Below are 27183 nucleotides of genomic sequence, written 5' to 3' on the forward strand. Positions count from 1 at the left end.
ATATACATATATATACACACACATATTATATATAAACATATATATACACTATATCTACATAGCTGGTTTTGGTACTAGTATGTCACCTTGCTGAAAAATAGGAAGTTTACATTAGGATGGGCATAGTTTCCCTTACCATTTACAGTTTGAGGCTTTAAAACTCCCATATTTTTCATACAAAATGCTCAGAATTTTAAAACTCGCTGAATGACTACATTTTCTTTAATGCATACCCATGTATGCGTTGAAAATAGCAACCAAGAACTGTCCCAATAGCATACCAAAGCTAATCTGATATAGATGATGTGTTTTTGTTTTACAAAGGATATCAATTAATGTAAAACATTCTGGTTTATAAGCTATTAAATATTAAGTCAAGTTTTAAAGCCAGGCAAATCAAAAACACATCATAAATTATTTGAACCGTGAAGCACAATACCACTGTATTTGTTCAAAAACAAAAGGCCATAACTTAACAAACAGGTTCTTGGATGTTTTCACCTTTACTAAGCAATCCAGCAAGGACAGAGTGTTCCCAGCTCCTCTGCAAACAAATCCATACCTTTAAACCAGCTTATTTCACTTGCCATTAAAGGCAGCAGATTTTTTATTTTATTATTTTTTAGTATGTGTACATTACTATATGTGATTTATTATTTATACAACAGTGACTATTTGGAAGAGCTTTTATAACATTTATATGTTGTCTGGTCTGGATTACTGCTAACCACAAGTTGTTCACAATATATAGATATTGTGACATTATTTGCTAAAACCACTAACCACCATTTCACCATCTGGACTAGAGTTCCCACAACCGTTAACAACCCTAGTGTTATGCTTAGAATAATAATGTTTAGCAAACTTAGGTTAATTTACATATACACCAAGAGCTGAAGATCTGGGGAGCCAAATTTGTTTCAGGAGAGACATATCCTAATCACTGCCTGTTAGACACCCAAGCTTTTTGCTCTCTAGGCATAACTGCGCTGCTGAAGCATCGGCAGGAGTCACTTCTTAGGGCAGTACTTGTTTTGGAGCTTGCTGGACAACTGCCCAGTAAAAATAGCCGATTTTATATAATATATTATATAATATATAATAAAGGTGATCAGTATTGTTTTGTCATTTGGAAAATTTACGCAAACTGGTGTTTCCAGAGCTGTTAGCTGTTACTAGCTAACACAGCTGCTACCGGAGCATGTAGATCAGCGCATCGGTACGGTAAGTTGCAGCTAACCTACCTACCAAAACTTCATCTGCTAAGTGCAAAATCAACAAGACTGCCTGCGTGTTCGTGGGCTGACGGCATGTACACACACAGGAGATGTGTTTGCCTATGAGAACGCCTTGAAATTTTCAGTTATTAAAGATTCAGCCTAAACTCGTATTTTCATACATTGCATGTGCCAGTCAAGACAGCATATGGATTCAAAACTCTCAATTAAGAGGCGAGTTTAAATCTCCTCATTTACTCCTTTGAGACTGCAATGCACTTGAAGAGTCCTCCCCATCCCAGTTACAGGCAGCAACTGAAACTCAGCATGGTTCTTATTACAATTAATAGATGCAGTTTGCAGAGTCACCTTCCAGAAATTTCCCCATGCCCTTCAGCACAACACATGGGCATCATCCTTCTACTGCGGAAACACACTAAAAAGAAAAATAAATTCCTTACAAAAGTCAGCTGAAATTGTTGTTAACCTTAAAACTCCTTCAGCTGATGGAACTGGAATTTAAATAGAATTTGACAGCTTCCTGGGAAAAGAGTAATGTACAATTATAAGCAGGACTTCACCAAGGGATTTAAAAGACCTATCAACCTGATGCAGTTGCGTGACCCACACTGTACCCAGATGTTCTGCACAATCTAATCTTTTTTTTTGTTGTTGTTGTTTTCAAATACTTCTAATCCTTACATATGCAAAGCTGCTACAACTCTTTACCTCCCTCTGTCAAGAAACTCACTGAACAAAAATAAGGGCTTCCACCTCACCAGATTTCATTAAGGTGTCACCTCTTACCCCTACCGACAGGTTGGGCAGATATATAGGAAAGAAAGCAGAGCCCAAAGAAACAGGATTTGATAACCGCTGCAAAAGAAGTAATGAATCCAGAAGAGATTAAAACTGGTAAGAGCAAGGAGGGGAAAAGAATAAAAGGGAGGAGAGTAAATACTTCCAAAAAGATAAACTTGATCTCGCATTCAGGCACGCTGAATGAGATTGCTGGGATGTAACAAATGTCATGGCAGTAATTAGCCACACGTACAGTGTACCTCTGGACTTCACAGGCACTCATCAACGACGTTCCATGCAGGCCGAAAAGTGCATGTAGAACACAAAGAGGGCAGGGGGGTGGGGGAGTTGTATTTGTTTTGGTTTTAACCTTCTTGTTTGCTGACTATAATAACTGCAAACAGCATGATTAACCGAGGTGTACATGATTCAGCAGTGGCTAGATATAGATAAAGTCTGGTAGATAAATTTAAGGGGAAGTATTAGTTTGAAGGTCCTTAGTTTCTTCTTTAAATCTCAAATACGCAAGATTGTACCACAGAAAAAACCCCAGCACAACAGCTCCCTCGCAGTCCTGCTGTAAAGGCAAACCTACGTACTATGCAATTCATACCGAAATTTCAGCAGAATAAAAACCAAGATTCAAAGTAAAAGAAACTTCTTTCTCAGCCGTGACTACAGCACGCTTCCAGGCACAAACTCATGGCTGTATTACTGAGACACACGTTTGGGGCTTTCCCCGGCATTTTGAACCGGGGTATCTTTAAAACAGGATTACCTACAAGGCAACACCCAAAGCTCTGTATTCATCGTTTGTCCCCCCCCCCGACATTTAAGCAGGCAGGACACTTACACGTTCTCCAGGTTCTTTGTAACATTTTCATGTTTTAACACTTGGTATGAATGATGAAGTATCAGTTCAATAGTTGTGGTTCGGGTTTTTTTTAATAACAAATTCAGCAGCATGCTGTTGTGGCAGCTTTAATACAATAAACTTCTTTTGTCAGCAGGCAGGCCAGGGGCCAGGTCACAAACAGATCCCTTTCTACACGTATGTGGAGATCAACACAGTGATCTCCAATGGCATTTTGTAACTCAAGTTAAAATCTACCTTACAAAGATTTCTGTAAGTATAGTAGAAAAAGTTAATGCAAATTCAAATTATGCTGCACATGGAAGAATAAAATTCATAAGTACAATCTGTGGAAAGTTTTCTACATAGTATTGTATAAATCCAAAATACTGGCTTTAACTAAGATGGCACAACTATTTTTAAAGGCAGGAAAACATTTTTTGCATTTAAGTTAACCTTTCTCTTGCAAGCTTAAAAACCCAAATACTTCAGTATTCTTCAAATACTGAAGAAACAGAAAGTAAAACAGTTGAGATTTTTCGTGGTTTTGAGAAGTGGTACCCACTACAAAGACATAAGAAAAATGTAAAATTTAAATTAGAATAATTTAACATTGCAATGAAGGTCTTACAGACTTCGATAACAGGACTCAAAACAGGGCTCAAATTACTTTTCCAGACCACCTCTGTCCTTCTAATTAAATTAAAGGATCTTTATTAGTGCAAAGCCACTGAAAGAAATTCTTCTCTAGCTGTTACGAAAAAATAGTTCTGTAGTCTAAAAGTATTGATTGAAGAATACCACTGTGAAACTACAAAATACTTTAACAGCAACAGAATGACCCAGACTATGGGTTTTGGTGGGTTTTTTTTGTTGTTGTTGTTGGGGTTTTGGTTTTGGGTTTTTTGTTGTTGTTGGGTTTTTTTGGGTTTGTTTTGGTTTGTTTTTTTTTTTTATGGCATCCTTTCAAGAACTACAATCTTTTGCATTCAATGAAGTTCAGGTTTACCACCAAACAGGATTTGCAGCAGGTGTGTACCCAGCTCATGCTTCTGTTTCTTTGTTTAGTTAAAGGGTGTGTTGGTCTCACACAGTTCTGTTTGAGTAAACACAGAACTGTGCACAACCAAATGCAAACCCACCCTTTTAACATCAAATATTTCCCAAGATCAAGAGTTATGCTTTATTAACTGGGGATATTTGCGGTCAACAAAAATTAGAGAAATACCAGATTTTTATTTAATCATCGTTCACTTGAAAACAAGACAAATGCGAGCACCCGAACCTACACTGAAAGGCGTTACTGCGCTGTCTTACCTTGAAGTACTTCCATCGGAAGAACAGTCCAGGCGTTTTCCAGATACGAGATATAAATGTACCGAGCTGTATTACAGGCAAGACCGATATAAAGCACTCTAGAGGAAGCAAGGAAAAGAGAAGTCAGAGTAGTTTGCACTCTCCTTTTTTTGGTATGTTTTAATATAGCTGTACTGCTTCAGGAATCATTTGCACGTGTACAGTTTGCCAGTCTAAAGCATCTGCTCGACACAAAACACATTCTTTAAGGCCTACACCCAAGCACAAACTCTCCTCTTGGCCACTCTAAACACATATTCAAATTGAGGCTGAAGTTAGGACAGTCTTCAAAATCCTTACGGAAAAAAATTTCAAACAGACAGCAGATTCACTGAGCTTTTAGGCAAGCTCTGCAGTTCCATGCCACACTCCACACAGGACTGTACATCAGAGAGAGCATTTCTAAGCACATCCAAATCCCCTTCCAAACAATCTTCTTTTCTGGCCATTCAGAGATTCATTCTGCCATTTTAATGTAAGCCTGCTGCGGGATTGTATTAGACAAATCAATTTTACCCCAATTAATATACGTTTATAGTCCCAGTATCTGCAAACTGCTCAGGACTACTGTAAAAACACATCCCACAGAAGCAATACGGTTTATAAAAATATGCCTCAGGATAAAAACTTAACCATCCTGTTGAAAAGCAACAGATGCTGCATCTCAGAACGAAGGGGGAAAAAAAGCTCTTTTAACAGTTTTTAAACAATGAAGCACAAAGACTAATTGTGCAGTGCATTTCCCATTGCATGTTTACCCTGATGACTTTTCCCTTCCAGTTTTCAGTTCAGCTGAGCTTACCTCTGGGATGCTTATTCATCCAGCTATCTTTCTCTTATTTTTAGATGGATCTTAGGAAACAAAGACTTAATTCAAAACATGGTTTTAGCTTCAGAAGATGTACTATTGCAAATTTAAAGATTTTTTTAGGGGCAAGGATAATTTCTTGTCCAAACATGGCTTCTCGGTTGACCCCTGGTTTAGCACAAATGAAATAAATTCCATTGATAATTAAGGTGTAAGCATAAACACTGTGAAATGGCTCGTTATTCTTTGTGCTGCTTTTTTAGTTAGTTGAATAAATACAAAAGCAGCCCAAGATTTAATAAATGGTACATAGCCATTCTGGAAAAATCTAGAGTGAGATGCAATCATAAAAATGAGGCATCTTGTTAACACGCAAGGTCTCCAAATATACGTGTTGACAGCTAAAAAGCCAGAACCATAATTTTCATCATGTCAGTGGTATTAAAAAAGACTCAAAAATATAAAGACAGGTCTGTGCATTTCACAACAACATGTATTTACAGAAGACAATATATTTCACTTTGAACAAGTCGGGTAAGCTTGCAGCAAGTACCCCCTGCCCCCCCAGTCACACATCAGACCAAGCTGCGCTGCTTCCAGACACATGTGAGGTCCACAAGTAGCTGGTTTGAGCTGCCTTAGGCAACACAAGCCCATTGAAGAAAACATGGGAAGCCACGACACGTTCATTATTATAAAATAAAGAGAACAAACTTGTTCTTTGCGCCATGGCTCATAAATTTCATCTCTCCCTTTAATTAATGCCTTCTGTTCCAAACAAGTAACTTCATTCCTTTCACAGGCACAACTTAATGTAATTCTTGTGCCCTAAAACACTTCAGAAATGTGATTTTCAGAAATGTGATATGAAAATACATATTTGCCACAAAAGGCTGCAAAGGTCTGCAGCATCCTTTCTTTGTTCCCCTACCAGTAAGGCTCAGGGTGACACACGCTCCTGGGGATACAAAGCAATCACCTCACTAGATACTTGGTTTTCCCCATCAGCAGCGCAGATGTGCCCAGCTCTGTTCAGGACCAGTGCTTGCCAGCTTAATTTCACTTCTGTCTAGCAAAAACTCAGCCTGTGCAGCCACAATTTCCATCCCACCCCAGCTGTTCCCTGTGATGGCCAGACCAGAGATGGGAAAGGGTGTCCTCCTGCTTCGTAGTTTTTCCATCATCACTAACAGACTCAGCTACCTGTGCTTTTCCACTGTGTTACACTTGCACAAAGTTTTGGATTCAGAGTTTAAGAGCAGCAACTTAGTCAGGTTCTACCTTTAAATTTCTTAGAATACGTACAGAGTTTTAGGTAAATTACAGTTTGTGAAGATTTCTGAACTTATGGTTTTAGAGGGTTACATCACACAAGAACTCTTGTGTATTTAGAGAATATTCTCAAAAAAGTATTTATAATAATCACTTAGGCTCTTTATCAGACCTAAATGGAAAATGTAAACAGATGTACCTATATGCAGTATGCACAGAGACACCATATTCAATTTACAGGTTGAACATTTAAAGTACTGAATATATATTTACTTTAAGGAGACTAAGCTGTTTACAGCTGTGACTACCAGTCTCTGCTTCCTATAAAAACTCACATGCTGGAATTGTGGTCAGACAACACACTCAAGCTTAACCTCAAGTGGGAGGTTATTTTCAGAGAGTAACATCATCTTCCTAAACTCGCGGGCAGTTATGAGCGCTTCTACACGGGATACCATTCAACAATGGTGTCTAAACATTTGATGGCCAGTGTTGCACGCTTCTCCGTTGCAGTAACCTCTCAAAGAACTTGTGGCCTTCACCACGCTTTCTGATGACTTTTTTTTTTTACCTCTTTATTTCACTTTTAAATGAAAATCTGCTCTGTCATCTCTCAGGAGGCGGCTGGAGGAGGCAAGGCAAAAAATACCCCTCTAACATCTGCGGTACTCCCTCCCCTCCCAAAGCTGTACAATCACAGAGCAGCTTTCTAGCGGAACAGATTGCTGCCATTGCACCAGATTAATCCAGTGACCTGGTAATATACAGCGTTAGAAACGCTAGCAGCATGGATAACACACGCACACGTGCAGCGCCTGTCTGTATGAACACTATAGCTAATGAAGTCAGAAATCACACATTTTAATCAGCACGTTAGGTATGATCATGCTTAAAATGCTTGGGCAATAATTTGAGTATTACTCAAAAAAACCCCAACCCAAACTACCAAAACCGTGAAAACAGAATAGGTTTCAGAATGTTGTTAAGAGTCCTATATGTCAACACATATGGGGGTAAAACCAGAAAGCTTTACAAGACTAGAAGAGTTAAACTGAACTTCTATCGAACAAGGGTGTAAAGCCTATTTTCTTGTAGTTCTACAAAGGACAGTCAATAGCATTTTCTCCTGCTGTGACAGTGCATGCAACTCTGGTACTCATTACTGTCTTCAAAGAATTAGGACAGGAAGGAAAGATTGAATGATAACATTCAAATAAATACTGCAGAAAGACTGTCTACATCTAAGAGTCCAACAACCCAGAAGAAAGGAATTTCGAGCTATTAAAAAAAAATATCTATATCTATCTATCTATATATAAACCACTGATGCCAAATGCTTCTGGCTCAGATGGTTCCAAGAAGAATATATAGTTGGAGGCTTCTGGTTCTTATCAATGGGAGAATGAGTATTTGGAATATAAGGCAGCAGACACATACAGAACTATTAAAGAATATGAGCTATGAACTCCTACACATTCCTCTTAAAAAAAAAAAAAGTTTGCCTCCTCTTGCACAAACCATGCATTATAAAAAGTTCAAAAACTCCAAGAAGAAAGGCAACCAGACGGAGCCATCTCAAACTGTGATGACTAAATACAACTCAGCATTTAATATTAACATATGACTAATGTGCATTTCCCAGGTATAGGTATAAAGAATGTTGTTTCATCACAAACAGGAGCTAGTGTTTAAACAACTTAATCCTTATCCAGTCTTGGCTTCATAGGCTTCAGTGCAAAGAAGAAAAAAAAAAAAAAAGAAAAAAAGATAAAGAGTTAATCCTGTACATCATCTTTCTTTTTACTGGCCAGTGCTCTTCTATTTCACCTTACTCACAAACGTACCATTCTTTTGGGTTTTTTTCTTTCTCTACTTGAAATCTCAGCCTGAATTTCAATGTATATTGTTATGGTACAAAAAAGTATACCCAAGCTATCTTTAGCTACCAAGATTGTGATCTCTTCTCACACTCCTCCGTCATCATATCCTTCCTCCGATCTTCACATGCGAGGTGTCATATTTTCTCAATCTAATTATTGTCAAATTCAGAGATTAAAAATCTGACTCAAAGCAAAGAGACCTTCCTCAGGCCAAAGAAAGAAAACCCACATCTTTTAAGTAATGCCTCAAATTACCACACTAAGCACCTCAAACATTTTTGTTAGAGGTCAAATGAATCAAAAAATTAATCCCAATAAAACCAAAACAAATAAAACAGAGAACAGAACTACAGAAGAGAATACATGAAAAGAAGAGTGCAGACAGCTTAAAAAACACATCTCAATGACACTACAACTATAAACATGGCATTTGGAAAGGACTTAATGGTAACAGCACACAGAGTTGTTGCACAGAGTACCTGAGTAAATAGAAAAAAAAATAATCCCACCTTTATGACTTCATTAACTCAGATTTCCCCCTAACTTTCCTCCCTGAGCTTTTTTTAAAGAGTAGTGAAGGGATCTGGAATATATGGAAATTAAGTCAATTCTGAATTTCGTGGAAAACAATGTTCACTGACATGCTGGATGTTGTCACTTTCAACTTACCCAAGGCAAAAACTACGGGAGATGCCCTGCACAGCCATCTCACTTCAGTACCTAACACAGGCAGTCGCAACGAAAGGAAGAGAGCAAGGAACTGAACCGGTAAGCGACACTACAGGGCTGCAACCCCATTCTGCCAACACCCAGAGCCTGATGACAAGGGCATGTGCACAGGAGGTGCTCACCTCACTGCTTCATCTCATCCTCCACCCCTCTCCGCATGCAAGTGACACCCTTCCAGGCTACTGTGGGGGCAAAAAACTGCCCCACAAGGAGAAGCGGGCTAAAGCAGGAGGTTTCCAGCACACTGCTACTCACAGGGGGGAAAAAAAAAAAAAAAAAAAGTAAAATTAATGGAATTTTATGTTGAAACAATCCTTGACTGGGTGGCGATTTGTAAAGATCTCCAACAGAGCTCTGCATCAGTGAACTAGGATGTCTTCTGGAACTGTCTGCAAAAGGTCACAGTGCCAGGCATAATGCACGCACTAACATGCAACTCAAATACAAAGGAAGCATTTCAGAGCACTTTCCACTCCTAAAATTGTAATAAAAAAAACCTCCATCAGGCAAGCTACATAACCGAGCGGGACTTGGACTTTTAAAACGAAAGGGATTAGCTTGAATTTCGCTTTGTAAAAACACAAGGCCAAGCCTGAAATTCAACACCTTTTGTGTAGCGCTCTGCTGATTGCTAACACCTTACCTGATATGGCCAACCAGTTCAATCAGTTTGTGGCTGAAGAAGTAGGCAGTCAGCTCTGACACGTGGCTGAGCACAGAACAAACTCCAAAGAGAGTGGTGGTGCCATTCAGGTCTTCCAAGTGCCAGTAAAGAAAGGTGAACACAAAGCCATATCCAAAGCCCATGAACCACGCCACAAAGAGCACCGAGCCGTACTGGATGCTACACAGCAGTTTTATTAGGTCCCAAAAACTGAAAGACTGGCTCATGCTGGTAGGAGTGTTATCAGAGGATTCATTGGAGGCGCTTCTGTCCACCTGTGAGATTTCTACTTCTTTTCTCTTATTTTCGTCTTGCTTGAAGTGCGCATAATGAAATCGAAACTGCGTGGCCACAATTAACGCCATTGTCATCAGAACACCAAAAACAATGAAGACTATCCTGTAGTTCTTGTACTCGGGAGCTTTACATCCTTGACCTTCAATGCCAACTTCTGTATGGGTATAGTCAATGCCAATTCCCACGGAGAGCATGGCCAGCCCCCAGCCCAGAGACCCCCACATGCGCTGCAATCCATACCGGTCCCGGTGCTTGCCAAGGTACTGCAGGGTGACGGTGTCCACAATAGTAACAGAAGAAGCACTGAAAAATTCTCCTATTATGACGACCAGCAGAATGAGTAGAAAGATGGCTTCTACTTCTTGTTGATCATAAACGAGCACAGCTTGGTCAGAAGGCATTGGCTTTGTGGTGATGGCAGCTGGGGTGGTACTCGGAGTCACGTTCCCTGGTGAGACTGGGCTAGTGGTGGTGTTTTTCAAAATAAAATGGGTGCTGTTTTCCAAAACAAACCCTACGTCATTGCTCTGCGTAGGTAACAGGACTGTTATATCAGGATTAGCTGTCCCCGTCGCTTCCAAAGTGACTGGACTGGAAGTGAGCAGGCCCCTCTTCCCACGAAGTTTCGGGGACGCAGTGCTCACTGCGGTTAGCGGAGAAGACATCGAGGCGTTTTGCGTAACTGTTGTTAAAAGGCTGCTTGCATTGGTGGGATGTGCTGGGGGAAGGCCCTTTGGTACGCATCTTAAGGTGGCTGGTCTAACAAATCCGATCCCCAGGTTAAATAAAACCCAGCATAAAAGCGAAAACAGGAGGACAATCTTCCCTTTCTTGAAGCGGTCTGCCACCACTCCCCAGAAGGGAGCACTGCAAAACTCAATGAAGTACCTGATGCCCACCAGAAGTCCACTCTGACTGGGTGACATACCCAGCTGCTTGTAATACACAGGCAGCAAGGGGTAAAGCGAGCCATACGCAGAGTAGAAGAAAAAATAAAAAACCTTTGAGATCAGAAGATCATTGTTTATTTTGACGCAGTGCTTTTCTAACCAGTCCAGCTCTTCATCTGGGACAGTGGTCGTCTCCGTTGAAGGGGATTCATTATGGGGTGGCAAGTCTTGATCCTTGGAAATGCCATTGAAAGGATCAGCAAGAACGTACTTTCTCTTCTGTTCTTCTTCATCATCTGTTAAAATGGCAACCTTATCATCAGCTGCCATGGTTTACCACAAGCATCCAGTATCTGGTGCACTCTCAAGGAAGTAGGGCTACCCTGCAAACAAATAAAACATAACACGGTTAAGGCACCACATGGGAACAGACCTGCAATGCCAGTTATCAAGGACAAAGACGGCTTTTTCGTAAGTGACATGCCTGAGCAATAAATGCAGTATCAGGGTGGGGAAGGCCGTTTGTCTAGACTAGTGGTACATGGCAGCATCAATAAAAATGTGTTTTATGACCAATTCTGTGAAGTTCTCCCAACAGCAGCTTTAATACTGTGCAATAAATCTCTCATGGTTAGGGTAGAGAATAATTTATATATTCAAAGTTACTAAGGCAATTAAGTACTAGCATTTGCAAGACTCTTCTTTCAAGTTGTCTTTTCTCCCCCAAGGCTAACTGCTTTATTTCCAGTATTCCTTACGATACCAAAGGATAGCCATGGTTTCATAATTAAATAATGCAGCCACATATATATCCGGGTTTTTTTAATTATCAAAACAAATTACTATCCGAAGCCTCTTGATGGCCTTCAAAAGGTTCATCAACCTCCTCTCGAAACGCATTTTTCTAAGCACTCCACAACCACAGCAGAAACTGGTGGGAGACATGACCTTCTAAGCTGGATGGAAAGGGAGGTGGGAATGAGGATGGGGCTTTAAGATTCAAACAAGGGACCCTCGAAATTAGGACAACAACCTCAAAGGCATCACAGACCTGGGAGCAAAGAAACACAGGGACAAGAAACAGGTACAGGCCCTAAAATGATCTCCTGAAGTCAAATTCTGAAACTGAAGAAAGGTGGATTGGGAGATAACTGTACTGCAGCTGCCCACACTTGGCTTTTCTAGAAGTAAAAAGACTGCAAAACTGACAAGCAACACTTAAAAATAAACTCACTGCTACTTGGACTTCGATTTGGCCAACCAGCTTTCATGTTTGAAAACAACAAAACCATTCTAATAAGCTAGGCTTGCTAACAGCAGCTTTCATTTCAAGGGACGGAAAAAAGCTCTGCCAGCAAGGTGTCAGCTCAAATCATTATATTGGGCAACTATTTTTACTATATTAATACCTGTAGATTTAACCTAGGAATATTAGCTCACGTTCATTATGAGAAAGTTGAACATTTAGTATCTTTTGGTTTTGTCATCCCTTTGCTGTTCGGATTAGTGTTACTATCGCACAGGAACCTTTTTAAGGACCAATGTTTGCAAAGACCGTTTTATTCCAGAAGAACCTGAAATTTCTCCAAGAGCACTCAATGTATCATCAGGAATATCTCTTCTAAGAATTTTAAGTATTTTTTTGCAGGTCTACACTTTATTCCCACTAGAAGAGCTCCAGTGAAATCACAGTCCTTCAAAACTCAACTGAATGCACAACACTGTCCCCTTAAAATCAGTCATGCGTTGATCTATCCAGTGCCTTTAAATTAATTAATTATAATTCAGAATTTATTTAAATACTGACGACGGATTTGCAAACTGATGCAAGGCAAATAACAGAAAAGAGACTCTAACATTCACAAGTATGTTAAATTAATTGTTTCTTACTGATCCAACGTACAAGTAACAGCTGACAGAGCAAGCCATGGATACTTCTAAAAACCAGTCCATTAAAATAATCTAAACCTTACACAGTTCAGCAATAGACACATCTAAAAATACTGTCATTAAACCCCCAAACATTCATGAGGTCTGTGTGTGCTTTTCGATTTTAAATGTCATTTCTATGGGATACTATCTATGAGGATCTCTGGTTTCGCTTAGGGAGAAGTTGTTGCATAAAAATCTTGGAACCTTAAATATTCATGTATTCAAGGTCAGAAGTTAATCAAAATGATGCCAGCACATACACACAGACTTCTTTTTTCTCCAGTTTCTTCAACACAATCCAGTCTTTAAAAAAAGAGAAAAAAAGTATTTAAAGTGTCAAAAGATTATAAAAAGTCCTAATGAAGTTGTGAGAACAGTCAAATGTGAAAACACATTTCCTTGCTCTTACCTGCTAGCATCAAAAGCCACGTGAACCAAAACCCAACAGCTGCCGAGTTAGCTCCTGCAATTTTCTGTTCAGCCAGCCACTTCCACCTGAGTTAGAAGGGCTGTGGGGTTTTTGCTCATACAGTTGCTCATTTTTGGCTTCTATAGCCGTAAAACAAGTTCTTCTAATAAGTAAATCAGATCAGTCACCATCTATGCTTTTGCTTTCGTTAAGCCTCGCCTTCTTTGACAACAAAGACTCCAGAACTTGTGCAGGGCCCCGCTTATGGCCAGGGGATGTAACTGAGGTTTCAGTGTTGTTGCCATGTCCTACCAAAACTGGTACATGCTCACCTATTTACAGCAACTTGCTTACTTGCTGTATCAGAGCTTCACAGCATTTAGTTTTGAAGAATAAATTTCCTCCCCCGACCCCATGATGTGACAAGGCAGAACTCACATTTTAACCCTGTGGACATTAGGACAACTCCTTTGCAAGGATGAACTGAAATTACCCTGATTTAAACAACACGGCCATACCCTCTACCCCTACATATAGACTCTGAACCATGTGATTTCATACAAATTATACCAAAGGCTTTTGCAGCAATTACTGTTGGATCTTTTTAAATTCAGTTTCTCTTTTCTGTGGGAAACTACGGAACAGGACTTTCTATGGAAAGGGACTTCAGTTTTGTATGTTGTATGAATAGTGGGTATATTAAAAATCGTTGCACTGCTAATCTTTCAACACTTCAGTTGCTGCATCTTCTTCCTCCCTCCGTAACAAGTATCTGCCTCAGCATCCATCTTCTTTCTAACCCACTGTGTGCAAGGATTAATCCAAATGACCCACTCCTGGTATTTTTTACTAGAGTATCTTGGATTAGAACGCTATGAAAAGTGTATTTCACAATAATTTCAGTAAACATTTTCCCATCCTGAGAGTGCTTCACTGAATTTCATTAATAACGCAGAATATACCCTTGAGAAATGTAACGGCATCAAGAATGGTAGGAGCCATATGGCATTCTTTAATGTTTTGATCAGTAGTTTGTTTAGCATCAGGATTTTGAAAGTGATTTTATTTAGAGATTTTTAAAATTCTAAAAATAAATGACTGAAAATGAAAAAAACTAAGTGGCATTGTTTCTGAAAAATCTACAAAAAACTACTTAATCTACAGGGCTTTCCTCTTATTGACAAAAAACCCCCATGTCAGTCAGGGATTGAATGCACAGCAAATCAAACAGATGGAAAACCAACATACTTTTAAGTGAGAAGGGACTAATTATCTACTGGTTATTTTAACCACAGCCTTCAAATACTACATCTTCACTTTGGAAAAACACTTTTGTTCATCCCCAAGACAGTAGGAGGATAGAAGACAGAGCTACTGGCAAGTTTAAAATTAAAAACAGAGAATAGCAGCAAGGAAGAAAGGTTCAGAGAGTAAACAGAACGGATTTCCCTGCCCATGGCAAGGAGGAGTTGGAACCAGATGAGCTTTAAGGTTCTTTCCAACCCAAACCACGCTATGGTTCTATGATTTCAGCTTGAATAGAAAAGCTAACTCATTTGACACAGAGCAGAGCACGAGGTCTTGGTAGAGGTCTGCTGAATGTCACCAGTTCAGCCAGGACAAGCGAGGTCAGCGGTGCTGCAGAGTGGTAACCCCTCTGAAAAGCAGGACCAACTGTTTTGAAGGTTTCTTCCCTAGACTTCGGTAAATACACAGACATACGACAAAGCCCTAACAAGCAAACTGGAAGATGCTTCCGCAGAGACCCTGAGAAAGCCCCGCAAGGAAGAGGCACAGCGAGCGGAGCGCGCAGCCCATGTACGTCACAAGAAAGCACCTCGGTCCTCCGGCTGAGAAACAAGCTTCTGCCTTCCCACACGTTTATGTTTCCAAACCGCTACAGAACTTAGAACAGGGAACCCAGCCTTTGTTCCCTCACCACCCCATTACCCCTGACATGGCTACAATGGAAAAAGACCATTAAAATCTGAAGCGCTGGCATCCCCGCCAGCCCAGCGCCCTGTCCCAGGCGCAGAGCCCCCGGCTCACAGCGGCGCAGGAAGCCTGCGGCTGGCCGGCGCTCGCAGGCTGCGGATCGTTCTGCAACATCACTCGTGCTCCCAGCCCGCTTCTGCACAAGTGCATGTGCTTCCTTTCAGACACAAAGAACGTACTTGTTAACCACAGGACTATCCTTCCTTCAAGCTTTGCACAGATCAGGCTGAACAGCGTGGAGAAGAGAAGACTCCAGAAAGACCTTATTGCAGCCTTTCAATACTTAATAAACTGAAAGTGGGTAGACGTAGATTAGATATGAGGAAGAAATTATTTTCTGTGAGGATAGTGAGGCACTGGAACTGGTTGCCCAGAGCAGCCCTGGCTGCCTCGTCCCTGGAAGGGTTCAAGGTGGGACGGGGCTGGAAGCAACCTGCTCTGGTGGAAAGGGGCCCTGCCCAGGGCAGGCAGGTGGAACTAGCTGATCTCTAAGGTCCCTTGCAACCCAAACTGTGCTATGGTTCTGTGATTTTTTTTTTTTTTAAAGAAAGTACTGGAGTCTATTACTTTTTCTAAGTTCCCTGCTACAATTGCTACTGCTTCGTTTATATCTATCCCTCCAGCAAGCCAAAACCCACTTCCAAACCCTCACACCTCCAACATGTCTTTCATCCAGGCATCTTCTGCAAACAGCTACAGCAACTTTCCTGCAGACTTGCACTTTTGAAGAAACACCTGAGGAACAGAGGAAAAAACATTTGTCCCAAGAAATTTAGTGATGACAACGCAATGGTCTTTTTAATGACTGTAACAAGGCTCTTTGGCAGGTAGGTGGAAAGAGGCAAATATGGGTACTTGACATTTACTTAAGTATCTTCTTGGCATTCTTGCCTTTTTTATTTCTTAAATCAATCCTCATTTACTCTGGCTCTCCTAATAATTAAGAGGATTTCAAGATCAGAAAGGATAAAAAGCTAATCTATTCAAGACTGCCTGGCATTACAGGAAGTTTCCTGTAAAACAAAGGAAAATGGTAATAAGGAAAGTAATAACATAGTATATACTAAAAACTCAGCTCTCCCCTTAAGAGTCACTCTTCCCAAAACCTTGGTGAAACCCCCCAAAATACCTTGAAACACCTGCTTTGCACTTAGCTCGGTCCAGGGGAAAAAAAAGCCAATCAACAGATCAGACTAGGGTAGCAAATCCCTAAACCTCTCAGGAAAAAAAAAACCAGCACAAGGCATTAAAACTTTGTTTGCAGACCAACATAAAGTAAGATTTGGGGTGAAGGATACTGCTGTTGATACTGCTGTTTTTAAATAAAGTTTAATTCAGCAGAAGTATTGCATTCACTAGGCTTTGAGAATTAAAGTATAATTAAGACAAGCAAAGCCTCAGAATTAGGGTTTGAACATGTACTCAATGTAAACAAAAACAAACCCAGGACAGTTCATCAGAAGACTGAGAATGATCAAGAGTAGCTTAACCCATTAAATACCTAGCAACATCCCTGTAGAAGATCTGTATTTACACAGCCTCAGAAAACACACTAAGAGCAGAATCTCAAAACAGGAATCATTAGTCTCTCAAGCAACACGCAGCTCTAAGAACAGAGCAGACGAGCTTGCTGTTGCGTTCTGTGGGTAAATCAAAGCCAGCCAACGTGGCGTCCCATCTTATTTTACCCCTTTCAGACTTCCACTGACTGGCAAACTGACTTTGTAGCAAACACGTGAAATTCCACAAAAAGTTTTCACGTGAACATTTTTAAATCCACTGATAGAAAACACGCTTCTCGAATAAACCTTTTTTTTTTTTTTTAAAAAAAAAAGTCACTAATTGTTGTTTGATTCAGAACAGGCCTGTGCTAGAGAAGTCGACTTTATTAAAAACTATCCATCTTCCAAAGAAAGCTGCCCCCGCTCATCCCCCAGCTGGTGAAACTGCCACACGGAGCGCATCCATCATATTGCTCACGCAAGCCATCTCCTCCTCAGCCCCCCTTGTCTCATTGATCTAAACTGCAAAACCTTAGGATCAAAGGCTTTCTGCTACAGTGTCTGTGCAGCGTCTCTCAGAATTAAGCCCTGCATCCAGCAGGCCTACATGGCACTGCTGTAATAAACATGAATAATAGACCATGTTTTCCATTTCCAAGCAAGCTTCACCCCTAAGGAACAGCCTGGTGCTGTCGCCTGCTCCGTGCCCGAAAGGAGGGGAATGTTATGCAAACAACCTACATCACGCCAGAGCAGCACATGGATTCCATGCGCCCCTGCATCACCTCCCCAACCCACCCCCCCAAGACAGGCCACCCCCAGGCAGAGCCCTTGGGGGGCTGCGTCTCCTGCCAAGCCCCACAGACCAACCCACGCAGGCTGACCCCCTGCCCCACACCACCATCCCCTGCTCTCCAAAGGTAAGCGGTCCTCCTGTGAGGCCCCAGCGTGGCCACCCGACTCAGAATTTGTAAAATCAGAGGGAAAAACTTCCTACATTTAGCAAATTAACTTGGTGCTGGGAAATATATTTCTTCCAAGTCTGAAGCGAGACATTACTGCTGTAGTATTAACCACCATAATTTGGGTTTCCATGAAGCGAAACCACCTTAAGTAAAATTGCTTTATTTTGTGTTGCTGACACTCACTTTGTTAATGTGTCGGTCTATGGGTTTTCCTACTTCGTTCAATATGCGTACAAAACCCCATATACTTTGACATGTTTAGTCGATTAGATTGAGAGAAGGCGGCATGTCTGAATTTATGTCAAGATCAGGTTTATAATGGGTTTAAAGCATTTTATGATAGGTCTGAAGTTGCTAAGTTGATACAGTAGTGCTAGTATTAACATTAAAGAAGACAAGAACGCTATCAGACCCTCATCTGTTGAAGAAAACCCATCAAACTCAACATCTTAGGACTCCAGCTTTCCAATTATGTTTTCGGCTTAATATCTGAAGATGTCCTAGCAGACTCTTTTAATTGATTTATTTTTAGGCAGTAATCAGACTTGCAGTTTTGTCATAGTTTTTTTAATTTACCAGCTCCCCATCTGCCCTGCCGAGGTTTACACTTCATTAACGAGGGTAAATACCAGGCGTGCCTTCCAGTGCAGACGGGGCAGCGCTCCCTTTCCATATAGAGGGCTGCAATGGCCAGCCTCGGGGACCCACCGCCACCGCACCCTGCCACCGGCTCCTGCTCGCCCACATAAACTCAGGCCCATCGTGCCGTAGCTGAGGATTAAGATGAATGTTAGGTTGCCTTGAAGTTGTGCCATAGCACTGGCTACATTAGGGAGCAACTGCAGCTTCCCCACATCATCAGCTTTTGCCCTCGTATTCTCACGCTGCCCGTTTCGAGTATTTTTTTGTAAATCTGCTTAGGTTTTCTGCTGGGTTTATGGCTGCTCTCACAAACACCATCCTTAGAAAGAGGATTGTTTGCTCTTCCCCGTTCCCCAGCGGGTCTTTGGAGCACACAAACAATACAATAAACGTCGCCTTTGTCCACTATTTATGTCCAGGGAAAACAAACACAACCAATAACCAGGCTAGAAAGCCAGCATTTCACAGTCATTTCCCTTGGATGTTACTAAAGACAGCGGGCAACTAGACCCTATATATCTTAGCAATGCAATAACGTTTTGGGCCAGTTTTTACTGAAATTCTTCAGCGTTACGTTCACACTGCCACGCTCCTCTCCCCTCAGGTTCAGCACTCGCTCAGCACGGCATCCTTCATCAGCACGACATGTAAAAAGACCCTGATGCAAAAACCTGAGCTGCTGACCAAGGGCGGGTTTTAACCTCCACCCAAGCTCGGCCCTAACCGGCACCCTGACACCTCGGACGCTCTCCAGTCCGCACCTGCTCCAGTCCGACCCCCCTGCCCGAGCCCCCCGTGCCGGAGGGCTGCAGGGCTCAAAGCGGGGCCGCGCTGACACCCCGCTTGGCCGCTGTGCAGCAGCTCCGGCGGGACGCGGGGGGCTCCGGGGGTCCCGCGGGGGGAGGCTGGGGCACTCGGCCCTGGGGTGGCGGTTACCCCTCAACCACAAGGCCGAGCTGCAGGAGAGGAGCGCCGGCATCCTAACGAGGCCACCGCCTGGCCGCGGTGAACGCCAGGGGAGCGCGGCAACGGCGGAGCGACCACTGGCGGCCCCAGCAGCGAGCCCCCCCAGGGGGAAGGCGGGACGCGGCAGCCGCTGGGGGGGGGGGAGGAAAGGCGGGGGCGAGGGCCCAGCGGCGGCTCCTCGGGGGCTGCGGGGACCAGGCCCGGCGCGCCGGGTGGGGAGGCAGCGCGCCGGGCCAGAGGGACCGGGGAGCGCGGGGGAAACGGCCTCGCCGGCCCGCAGCGGCGGGTGCGCCACAGCCGGGCCCGGCGGCCGCCTCCGCCCGGCGGCACCCCCGCGGCACCCCCGGCTCGGCCCCGGCGCCCCGCGGAGCGCGGGCAGGGGGAGGCGGCGGCGCCCAGCCGGGCGGCCTGCCGCGGGCCTGGCTGCCGGCCCGGCCCCCCGCGCACCGCGGGGCCGCGCTGACTCACCTCGCCCGGGGGCGGCTCCGGGGGGGCGCTCAGCCGGGAGCATCGCAGCCCCCTCCCGCCACCGCCTCCTGCCGCCGCGGCTGCTGCGGGCGGCGGCTCCGCGCACCCTCCCCCCCCCCCCCCCCCCCGCCCCGGCCGTGCCGCGCCGCGCCGGGCCGGGCCGGGCCGTGGCGCTGCGGGGAGGGACGGAGCCGCCCCCTGCCGCGGGGGGAGGGGGCGCGCACCCTCCCGGCGCCGCCTCCGCGCCCCTCGGGGTCTGCGGGCCGGCCTGGCGCGGCTGGGGCTCCGTGTCACTTACGGGAGGCTGCGGCGGGTAGCGCGGGGCCGGCCGGACCGCTCCGCTGATACACCGTGCCCGGGGAGCGCTGGGCGACCCCCGCACAGGCCGGGGAGCTCCGCGATCCCGGCGCTGCCTGCTCCCCACAAGTTCCAAACGCCTATTACAGCGTAAGGAATTAATTACCTGTAGTGCCTCCCGCAGCCGCTGGCATCATCCCTTCGGTAACACTGTTTCTAGAATTATATACAAATAAAATTACGTAAATGCTTAAAACAACAACAACAACGTAAATTTCTCCCCCCTGCAGGAGTGAGGCAGAAGACGGCAGGGAGGGTAAGCGCCCCAGCGGCAGCTGGGCTGTGCCGGCTGCCAAAGGGCGAAGCTACAGGAGGGCCGCGGTGGGGACAGCGAGCGGAAGGCCGGCCTGAGGCTTGGGGTGCCCAGCAGCCCCGGGCCGAGCCGCAGGTGGGGAGGGGTGTCCCAGGATTAAGCTCAGGCGATGGAGTTCAGCACCTGGGCTGGGCCAGTGCGAGCAGAGGCGATGGAGCCAGTAAACCACCACAGGCCAGCCCTCCCACCATACGGCCCGGGTGGTGTCTGCCCGGGAAAGCATCCCCCTTTCTTCCAGGAAAAAAAAAATAATGCAGTACTTTGCCCAAGGGAAGAAAATGAGATAAAACTAGCGGTTTGCACGAGTGAGGCTGACGGAGAGGAACTGGGGCGCCGTGGGTGCTGTCCCTCCCCGCAGTGACAGGACAGCAGCCCCCAGGGGAGGCAGTGCTCGCTCCAGGTCCTTCCCCTGCCGGGCTGCCACCCTTGTCCGGGGATATGAAGGCCATTGAGGAGACGCCACCCCACTAAAAACTTGCCTACCCCAGCAGGAAAGCAAGCCAGGAAGGAGGCAGGAGCCAAAAGCTGAATTTTGTAGGGGAGATGACCTGGGGCAGGAGAAGGCTTGTCCATCATCTGTCTCTGGAAGGATATTCAACACTCTTCGCCTGTGAGAGGCTCCCCCGTGGCTAATTAAGCACCGAGAGAAACCACATCTGAGGCGGCCAGGAGTGCAGGCCTCCTGTAATCTTGCCGAATTCAGAGACAGGCAACTATCGGCTCATATGGTGGGAGGTTTGTTACAAAATATTACTGTAATAAACCAGATGTCAGCTCCAACCAAAATTATTTAATCTTGATGGAGACTTTTTGGCAAATTGCTACACATGCTTTTAGGGAGAACATGCATTTCACTTCATTTCCAATCATTGTTTGTGAACTGAAAGGCAAAAGCTGATCTTTGTAGTTGCAGACTACATTTACCGGAGCCATAAAAGCACAGTCCTTCCCTAAACTCTGGTAACTCAACATAGCCCACCGCACACCAAGCATGCCCTGCAGCTCTGCCTGTACTACCTTGGCGCTGTGTTTTTGAGGATTCACACTCTGATCACTCCCCTTCTTTCTGCTTGCTTCCTTAGGTGCCACAAGGACATTTCCTAAAAAACAATGCTCTCTGAATAGAGGAATTAAGACAAAATGTGTAACGCTTCTTTGCAGGCTGTTGCATAACCTGGTATGTGAACAAGAAGTTACAGCGGAGGACCAGAGTATAGAATATGACTAATATAGAGTCATTTACAACATTTTCTTTATGTATTTTTTAAAAATACATATATATTTTATACAGATATATTCTTTTATATATATATATATGTGGTTTCTTACTGGTTTAAAAACCCAACCCAGTACCAACTGAGTGTGGTCACACAGCTCAGACCGGGGCCCGTGGCCTCCGCTCGGTGAGCACCATGAGGCGAGCATTGCAAGAAGCCTTAGCCTCGTGTAGTAGTACTGCAACCTGACAAGCTGCTCCAGCACGGGCAGAACTGAATGTAATAGGTCTCTGCGTGGTGGTTTCTTTCAGTGAGGCTCCGTGTAAAGATCTGGATTACAGCCTGTTAGAAATTATTACACTTGCTCAGAGAGTTGTTTCTCTGTTCTTTCAGCTATGAAAATGAGGATTAGCAAAAATGGAGAAACTGCTGCACTGCATACAAACTGTCCTCATGTACTTTTATCACAAAAGGCTATATATTTCTAGCCAAAACAGTGTTCAGAGAAAAGGAAGTGTAGTTGTAAGCTACTTAAAAGTACAAAGTTTTCTATTAAAAAAGTTGCTACTGTAAAACATTACAGAAAATAAAAAGCGGAGTCAGGTGTAAACTCCATCTAAATTAATGGAAAGATCTCTTTTTTCCAAGACCTCTGGTTCAAGCTCTGAATCACTGTAAAATGTGATATGCAAAGGTGATACACCAAACAACAATCTTCTTCTCTTAGATAACAGATAATGTAACACTAATAAATATGTACCTGACTACTGGATAGTAGAATATTCAGAAATAAGACTTGATAATATAAATATACTTCATACACATACATGGCATATAATAAACTGTAATATAAACCCGCACCTGGGTTAAACTTATCCATTAAATGGAAAGAATGCCTGTGGATTTCTGTGGGCTTTTGGTTCAATGCATATGGTACTTTATAAAGATTTTAATTGTGTCCCCTACACCACTTAACCACATATCGTGGTGAGAATACTTGCCAAAAATAGTTACAAATGCCTCAGTGCTTAAAAAAAAAAAAAGGTCTAAATTGAAAAATAAAACCAAAGCAGTTTTATCTTTTAAAAGTAAAATAAACAAAATTACATGCAAATACCTGCTGCAACTGTACATTGATAACCGTAGTAGATTTTGCTTGAAAAGGACTCAGTAGTGTCAGTTGACTCGGTGACTTGTTCCTTAGCTTAGAGGAAAAATAAAGCAAATATAGCATAACACACAAAACTTTAACGGAAAAGATCTGGTATATGATATATATGGTATATGCATCTTGTGCTTATGATATTTTCCAGTAATGGCAAAGGGAAAGTACCTGAGCCTCATCTTATGGAAATGGTTTCTACGAGCTTAAATTTTAATGTATAGAAAAACTTCTTGGTTTCTTTCATAAGCTAGAGCTGTGCAAGCTGTACTTTGAAATCAAGATTTTCTGGTTGACACAAAGTATTCTGCTGTCCTTCAGCGGCTCTTAACACTGAGCCAAAAAAAAAAAAAAAAAAAAAAAAGCGAGAAAATCATTTACATTAGATTACAAAGATTAAGTTGAAAGTGAAATTTGTGCTGCTAAGACTTGCTCTAGAGTACAACGAAGACAACAGAAAAGCTTTCATTTCTATCAGACCTTTAATATATTGTGCATAACATGAACAAAACTACTTTTTCAGTCAGTTCTTTGCTAGGAGTGACACTGCATCAAGGCAACTAGAGCGTTAGTTTGTTCCTCTTTAGGAAGCTCTTCATAACACAACAGTTCATATATATTCCAGTGTAAATATGGAAAGAAGTTAAATCATTACAAAGAACAAAGTGGCTTTTCTCTGTTTCAAAGACTAAAAGCAACTATAATAGCAGTAAGAGAAAAAATCCCTACAGAGGAACTGAGCAATAGTCACCCAGTGAATCAGCAAAGCATACACAGCTGCAAGCAATGCTGATGGTAACTGAGGACAACATATTCACAGCCGGTAGGACAAGGAGCTCCCATTGCAGTGGTCTGTCTGGTTTGGCAGGGAAGTAGGGGATTCTCTTCCTCTGACTTTTAATCTAACGCTTTTAGAAGTATTGTATTCATTAGCAAAGAGAAGGCAAAGCAATGCACAAACCCAAATACTAGTTACAGAAACTGTATTTACTGCCTGTGTGTATATATGTACTTTTTCCTACTGGATAGCCACCCCACCCCCCCCACCCCCCCCCAAGGATATTTGTGGTTTATGGTATCAGCTTATACAGTAATCAACCTTCCCTCACCCCAAGAACCTTTGAACCCACTGGCAGGTATCAAATGTGATGTGTGGTGACAGTCTCACAAATATTAAATTTCTGCAAGGTTGTGCGAATGTCAGTGGCTGGCAAAGAAAAGAAAGGCAAGACAGCGTCCCCCGGGGGAGGAAAGCCCACGGCACAAACTCCACAGCAGGCTCCCATTTGTCCAGTGAATCACTGATCATGCCCCAGCAGCAGTGAAGTTACCCTGTGAAGAACTGGGGGTCAGGAAAGGGAATGGAGGAGGGAACTGGAAGGAAAGGAGAAGGGACAGCTGAGGCTTTTCAAGTGGTGGAAACAAGGCAGCAGATTGTAAAAGTGTAATACACAAAGCCACACAAAATCAAGCTTCATTAGTTTTGCTGTCTGCAGAGCAAATTGGTTACGTTGGGCTGCTGCTAATGTTGATGCCATTGCATATGTGCAAAAACACAATGACCTTGACCCCGTCATAAACTCCACTGCTACAGACTGGAGAGTGTGCAAAGCCCCGCTGACTCTGTAGTGCGGGCAAGAACTAGAAGTAATTTATACAATTTAGCCACTGAACCTGCAATGAATTCTGCATTGGCCTGTCGTCACGGAGGGAGGGAAGCTTAACTGGCTGGAGCTTTGAGATGGATATGCTTAGACCTTCTCTTATAGTGGGGTCTGCCAAAAAGACCAAACTTCTAACACTTAAACAAACAGCCCCCACATGCACACACATTTTATTCTAAATAAAAACTGGAAATGTTAAAATAAAAATACAAAATGAGTAGGACAAGTAGAATAGTTAAAAATATAACATATACACCTACCACCCCTGCCCACTATGTCCTGGCAGGATGGGTCCTTGCTTCCATGCTTGGCTTCAATAACACAAACGTATGCCTTCTGCACTGTATTCTAAGTATACTAAATAACTATTGAACCTAACATGTTTTTAATAACTGCAGGTATATGACCGAGGGACGGGAAACTGAGCAGTTCCTCTCTGATCCCTAGGAAGCTCCTATGTCTTCTGCAAGCAAGGGCTGAGCAAATCCTGGCATTCAAGCAAGACATTATTTTCTATCATTGTCCTTTACATCCACCAAAAACCCCTGCAAACAGGGTCAGATATCCCTGTTTCCCTAATTACAGGTCAATGACTTAAGTCAATAGGAATTTGAGTTCTCAGCTTTTGACTAAGTTAAGTTTCTGAGAACAGCTTTTAAAGGACATACAATACTACTGCACAGCAAAATATTCCCTGACCAAACAAATTTTAACTGAGGTTCATTATTGTACATATTGAAAGATTATTGAAGAAAATTACTTCTGATTTTACACAACATGATATATTCTTCTTTAATCCGAGGACTAGCTCTCACCATTTATATGGCTAAAAAATTTGGTGATAGCTCAAAGCAGTTTTTAACTCGTTTGTTTTTAATCAGATATAAGCACAGTCATATCAGCCTATCTCCCTGATTTAATTCAGGTCATCTACAATGTAGCTTTGTAAACCTAAACCAAGACTAAGACAGGCATTTTATTTAGTACATGCAAATGTGGTTTTTGATGAAAACTACCTGACAGAAGCAGTGAAATAATCGTTTGTACTGAGGGACACATTGCACCACATTCAGACTAAGGCTAGCTGCTGACTTCAGAGGCCTGACGTCTAACTCTCTCTAGCGCTGAATTTGCCTCATTATAAATAGGAGCAGTAAATGTCACTTTTCATACAGAAGGGAGTCACAGTGCCTAGCCAAGCTATCTAACCTCTTTCCCCAGAAAGCAGACTGATCTTTTTTATTTTGTATTTCATTTCAGGACCTCCAGCATAACTGATGTGTTAATCTGTTTTAACTTCTTGGTGAATATGAAAACATCCAAGTGATACTGGTAGCTGAATTCAGTATCAAGCTGGATTTCGCACAGTCCTCCCCTCCCCAAGGTGTGAAAACAATGAGCAATTTACTGATACCCTTCTCAGATTCTCGAGGTGATACTCCTCACTGTAAAGAACAAAGGACCTTAGTACTTAAGTGTCAGTAGGAGGGCTGCTATAGACTTCAGTTACATCAAGATTCAAAGTAGTGTCTCTGATCAAAAACGATGATGAATTAAATAGAAACTTTCTAGACAGAAGCACTCATCTATTTCAAATGTGTTTAAGATGGGTAAAGTATGTTGTTGGTCATGCCATGGAATAGTAATAGCAGCTTTAATGTTCTCTCATAATAATAGATAATAAATTAATGTTTCCATTTTTGTATTCAAATTTCTGGCTGCAAATAAAAATCCTTAGTACCGTATATGAAGTGTTTTAGATGTTTTCTTTTCAGGGCTATTAGTACAACATGAAAGAAAGACCTCATGTAATGGCACCGATTGTTTCAGAAATATTGTGCACAGCTATTCACCTGTTTCCTACAATATCCCGACAATCACAATGTATTTAAGATGGGACTTAATGTACTGTAGTATTCTCATTTGAAGGCTTCAGAACCTCTGTTTATTTCAGAGACTGAAACTGAAGATAAAAATAAGACAAACAAAATCTCAGAAGCTATTAATAGTTCCATACTTACCGAGATCATTAATAAATTCATTGGATTCCTCCCCAACAATGTTTCTCTTCCAAACCTGGAAACTAAATTGTTGACAGTGAACAAAAACAACATATGTTTAGTTTTCAACAGAATGTTAATTTAGGTTTGAAGAACCTGATTTCTGCAGTGTGTATTGGTCTAAACTTCTATTAAAACCAATGACAGTCAGAGATTCATTTCAAGCAAAGACCAGGTCCTACATTAGCGGTATGACATTGTAATTGGCAAAGACTGAGAATTAATAACTTGTGTCAAGCTAGTTGTCGTGATACAGCTACTGTTTCAGGAAGCAGCTTCTCTTCAGAACAGAAACACAAAGAAAGTTTGTCCTTTCTGTTTAATGCCTTATCTTACCTACAGTCACCAAATCATCTTTTTTCACAGTCTAACACAGGGGTCCTCAAACTTTTTAACCAGGGGGCCGGCACGCGGATGCAGTGGCAGGCAGCCATCTGCGGCTGCTTGGTTTCCCCCCCCAACCCCCGTGTGTGTGTGTGTCTGTAAATACTGGGGGCTGGATTGAGGACCCTGGGGGGCCGTATCTGGCCCGCAGGCCGTAGTTTGAGGACCCCTGGTCTAACAGATAGTTGGAAGATGAGAAAATGGACCTCAGCTGTATGTATATGGCTGGAGGAGTAATATCACCCCTAGGTATCAGGTTTCCATGCAGGACAACTGCTTCCAATGTCTGTTTGGAAGCATCAGCAGGATCTAAATGACCTTACAAAGGGAGTACTCAAACGGAAAGAAAGGGATATTTGACTGTTTCCCAGTTTTAATTT

At 42.9% G+C, this 27183-nt stretch overlaps 1 protein-coding gene across 8 annotated transcripts in view; it reads right to left on the bottom strand.

Annotated features, from left to right (window-relative positions):
• Positions 1–27183, bottom strand: part of MFSD6 (major facilitator superfamily domain containing 6) — a 49027-nt gene that overhangs the window by 9322 nt on the left and 12522 nt on the right. For 3 of the 8 annotated variants that reach the window (XM_080399913.1, XM_080399915.1, XM_080399912.1), the window contains 3 exons: positions 26381–26442; positions 9560–11150; positions 4189–4286 (listed from right to left, as the gene is read on the bottom strand). In XM_080399913.1, coding sequence (XP_080256039.1) covers positions 4189–4286; positions 9560–11097 — 1636 coding nt within the window. In that variant the 5' untranslated portion in view covers positions 11098–11150; positions 26381–26442. Of the gene's footprint in view, positions 1–4188; positions 4287–9559; positions 11151–13108; positions 15729–19646; positions 19775–20109; positions 20160–20864; positions 20946–21333; positions 21417–22650; positions 22738–26380; positions 26443–27183 lie in introns of those variants that run through there. The other 5 variants (XM_080399909.1, XM_080399910.1, XM_080399911.1 and 2 more) reach the window with 5 other exon arrangements.

This window comes from Falco punctatus (assembly GCF_963210335.1).
Source record: "Falco punctatus genome assembly, chromosome: 8".
In the NCBI taxonomy this organism is placed as follows: Eukaryota; Metazoa; Chordata; class Aves; order Falconiformes; family Falconidae; genus Falco; species Falco punctatus.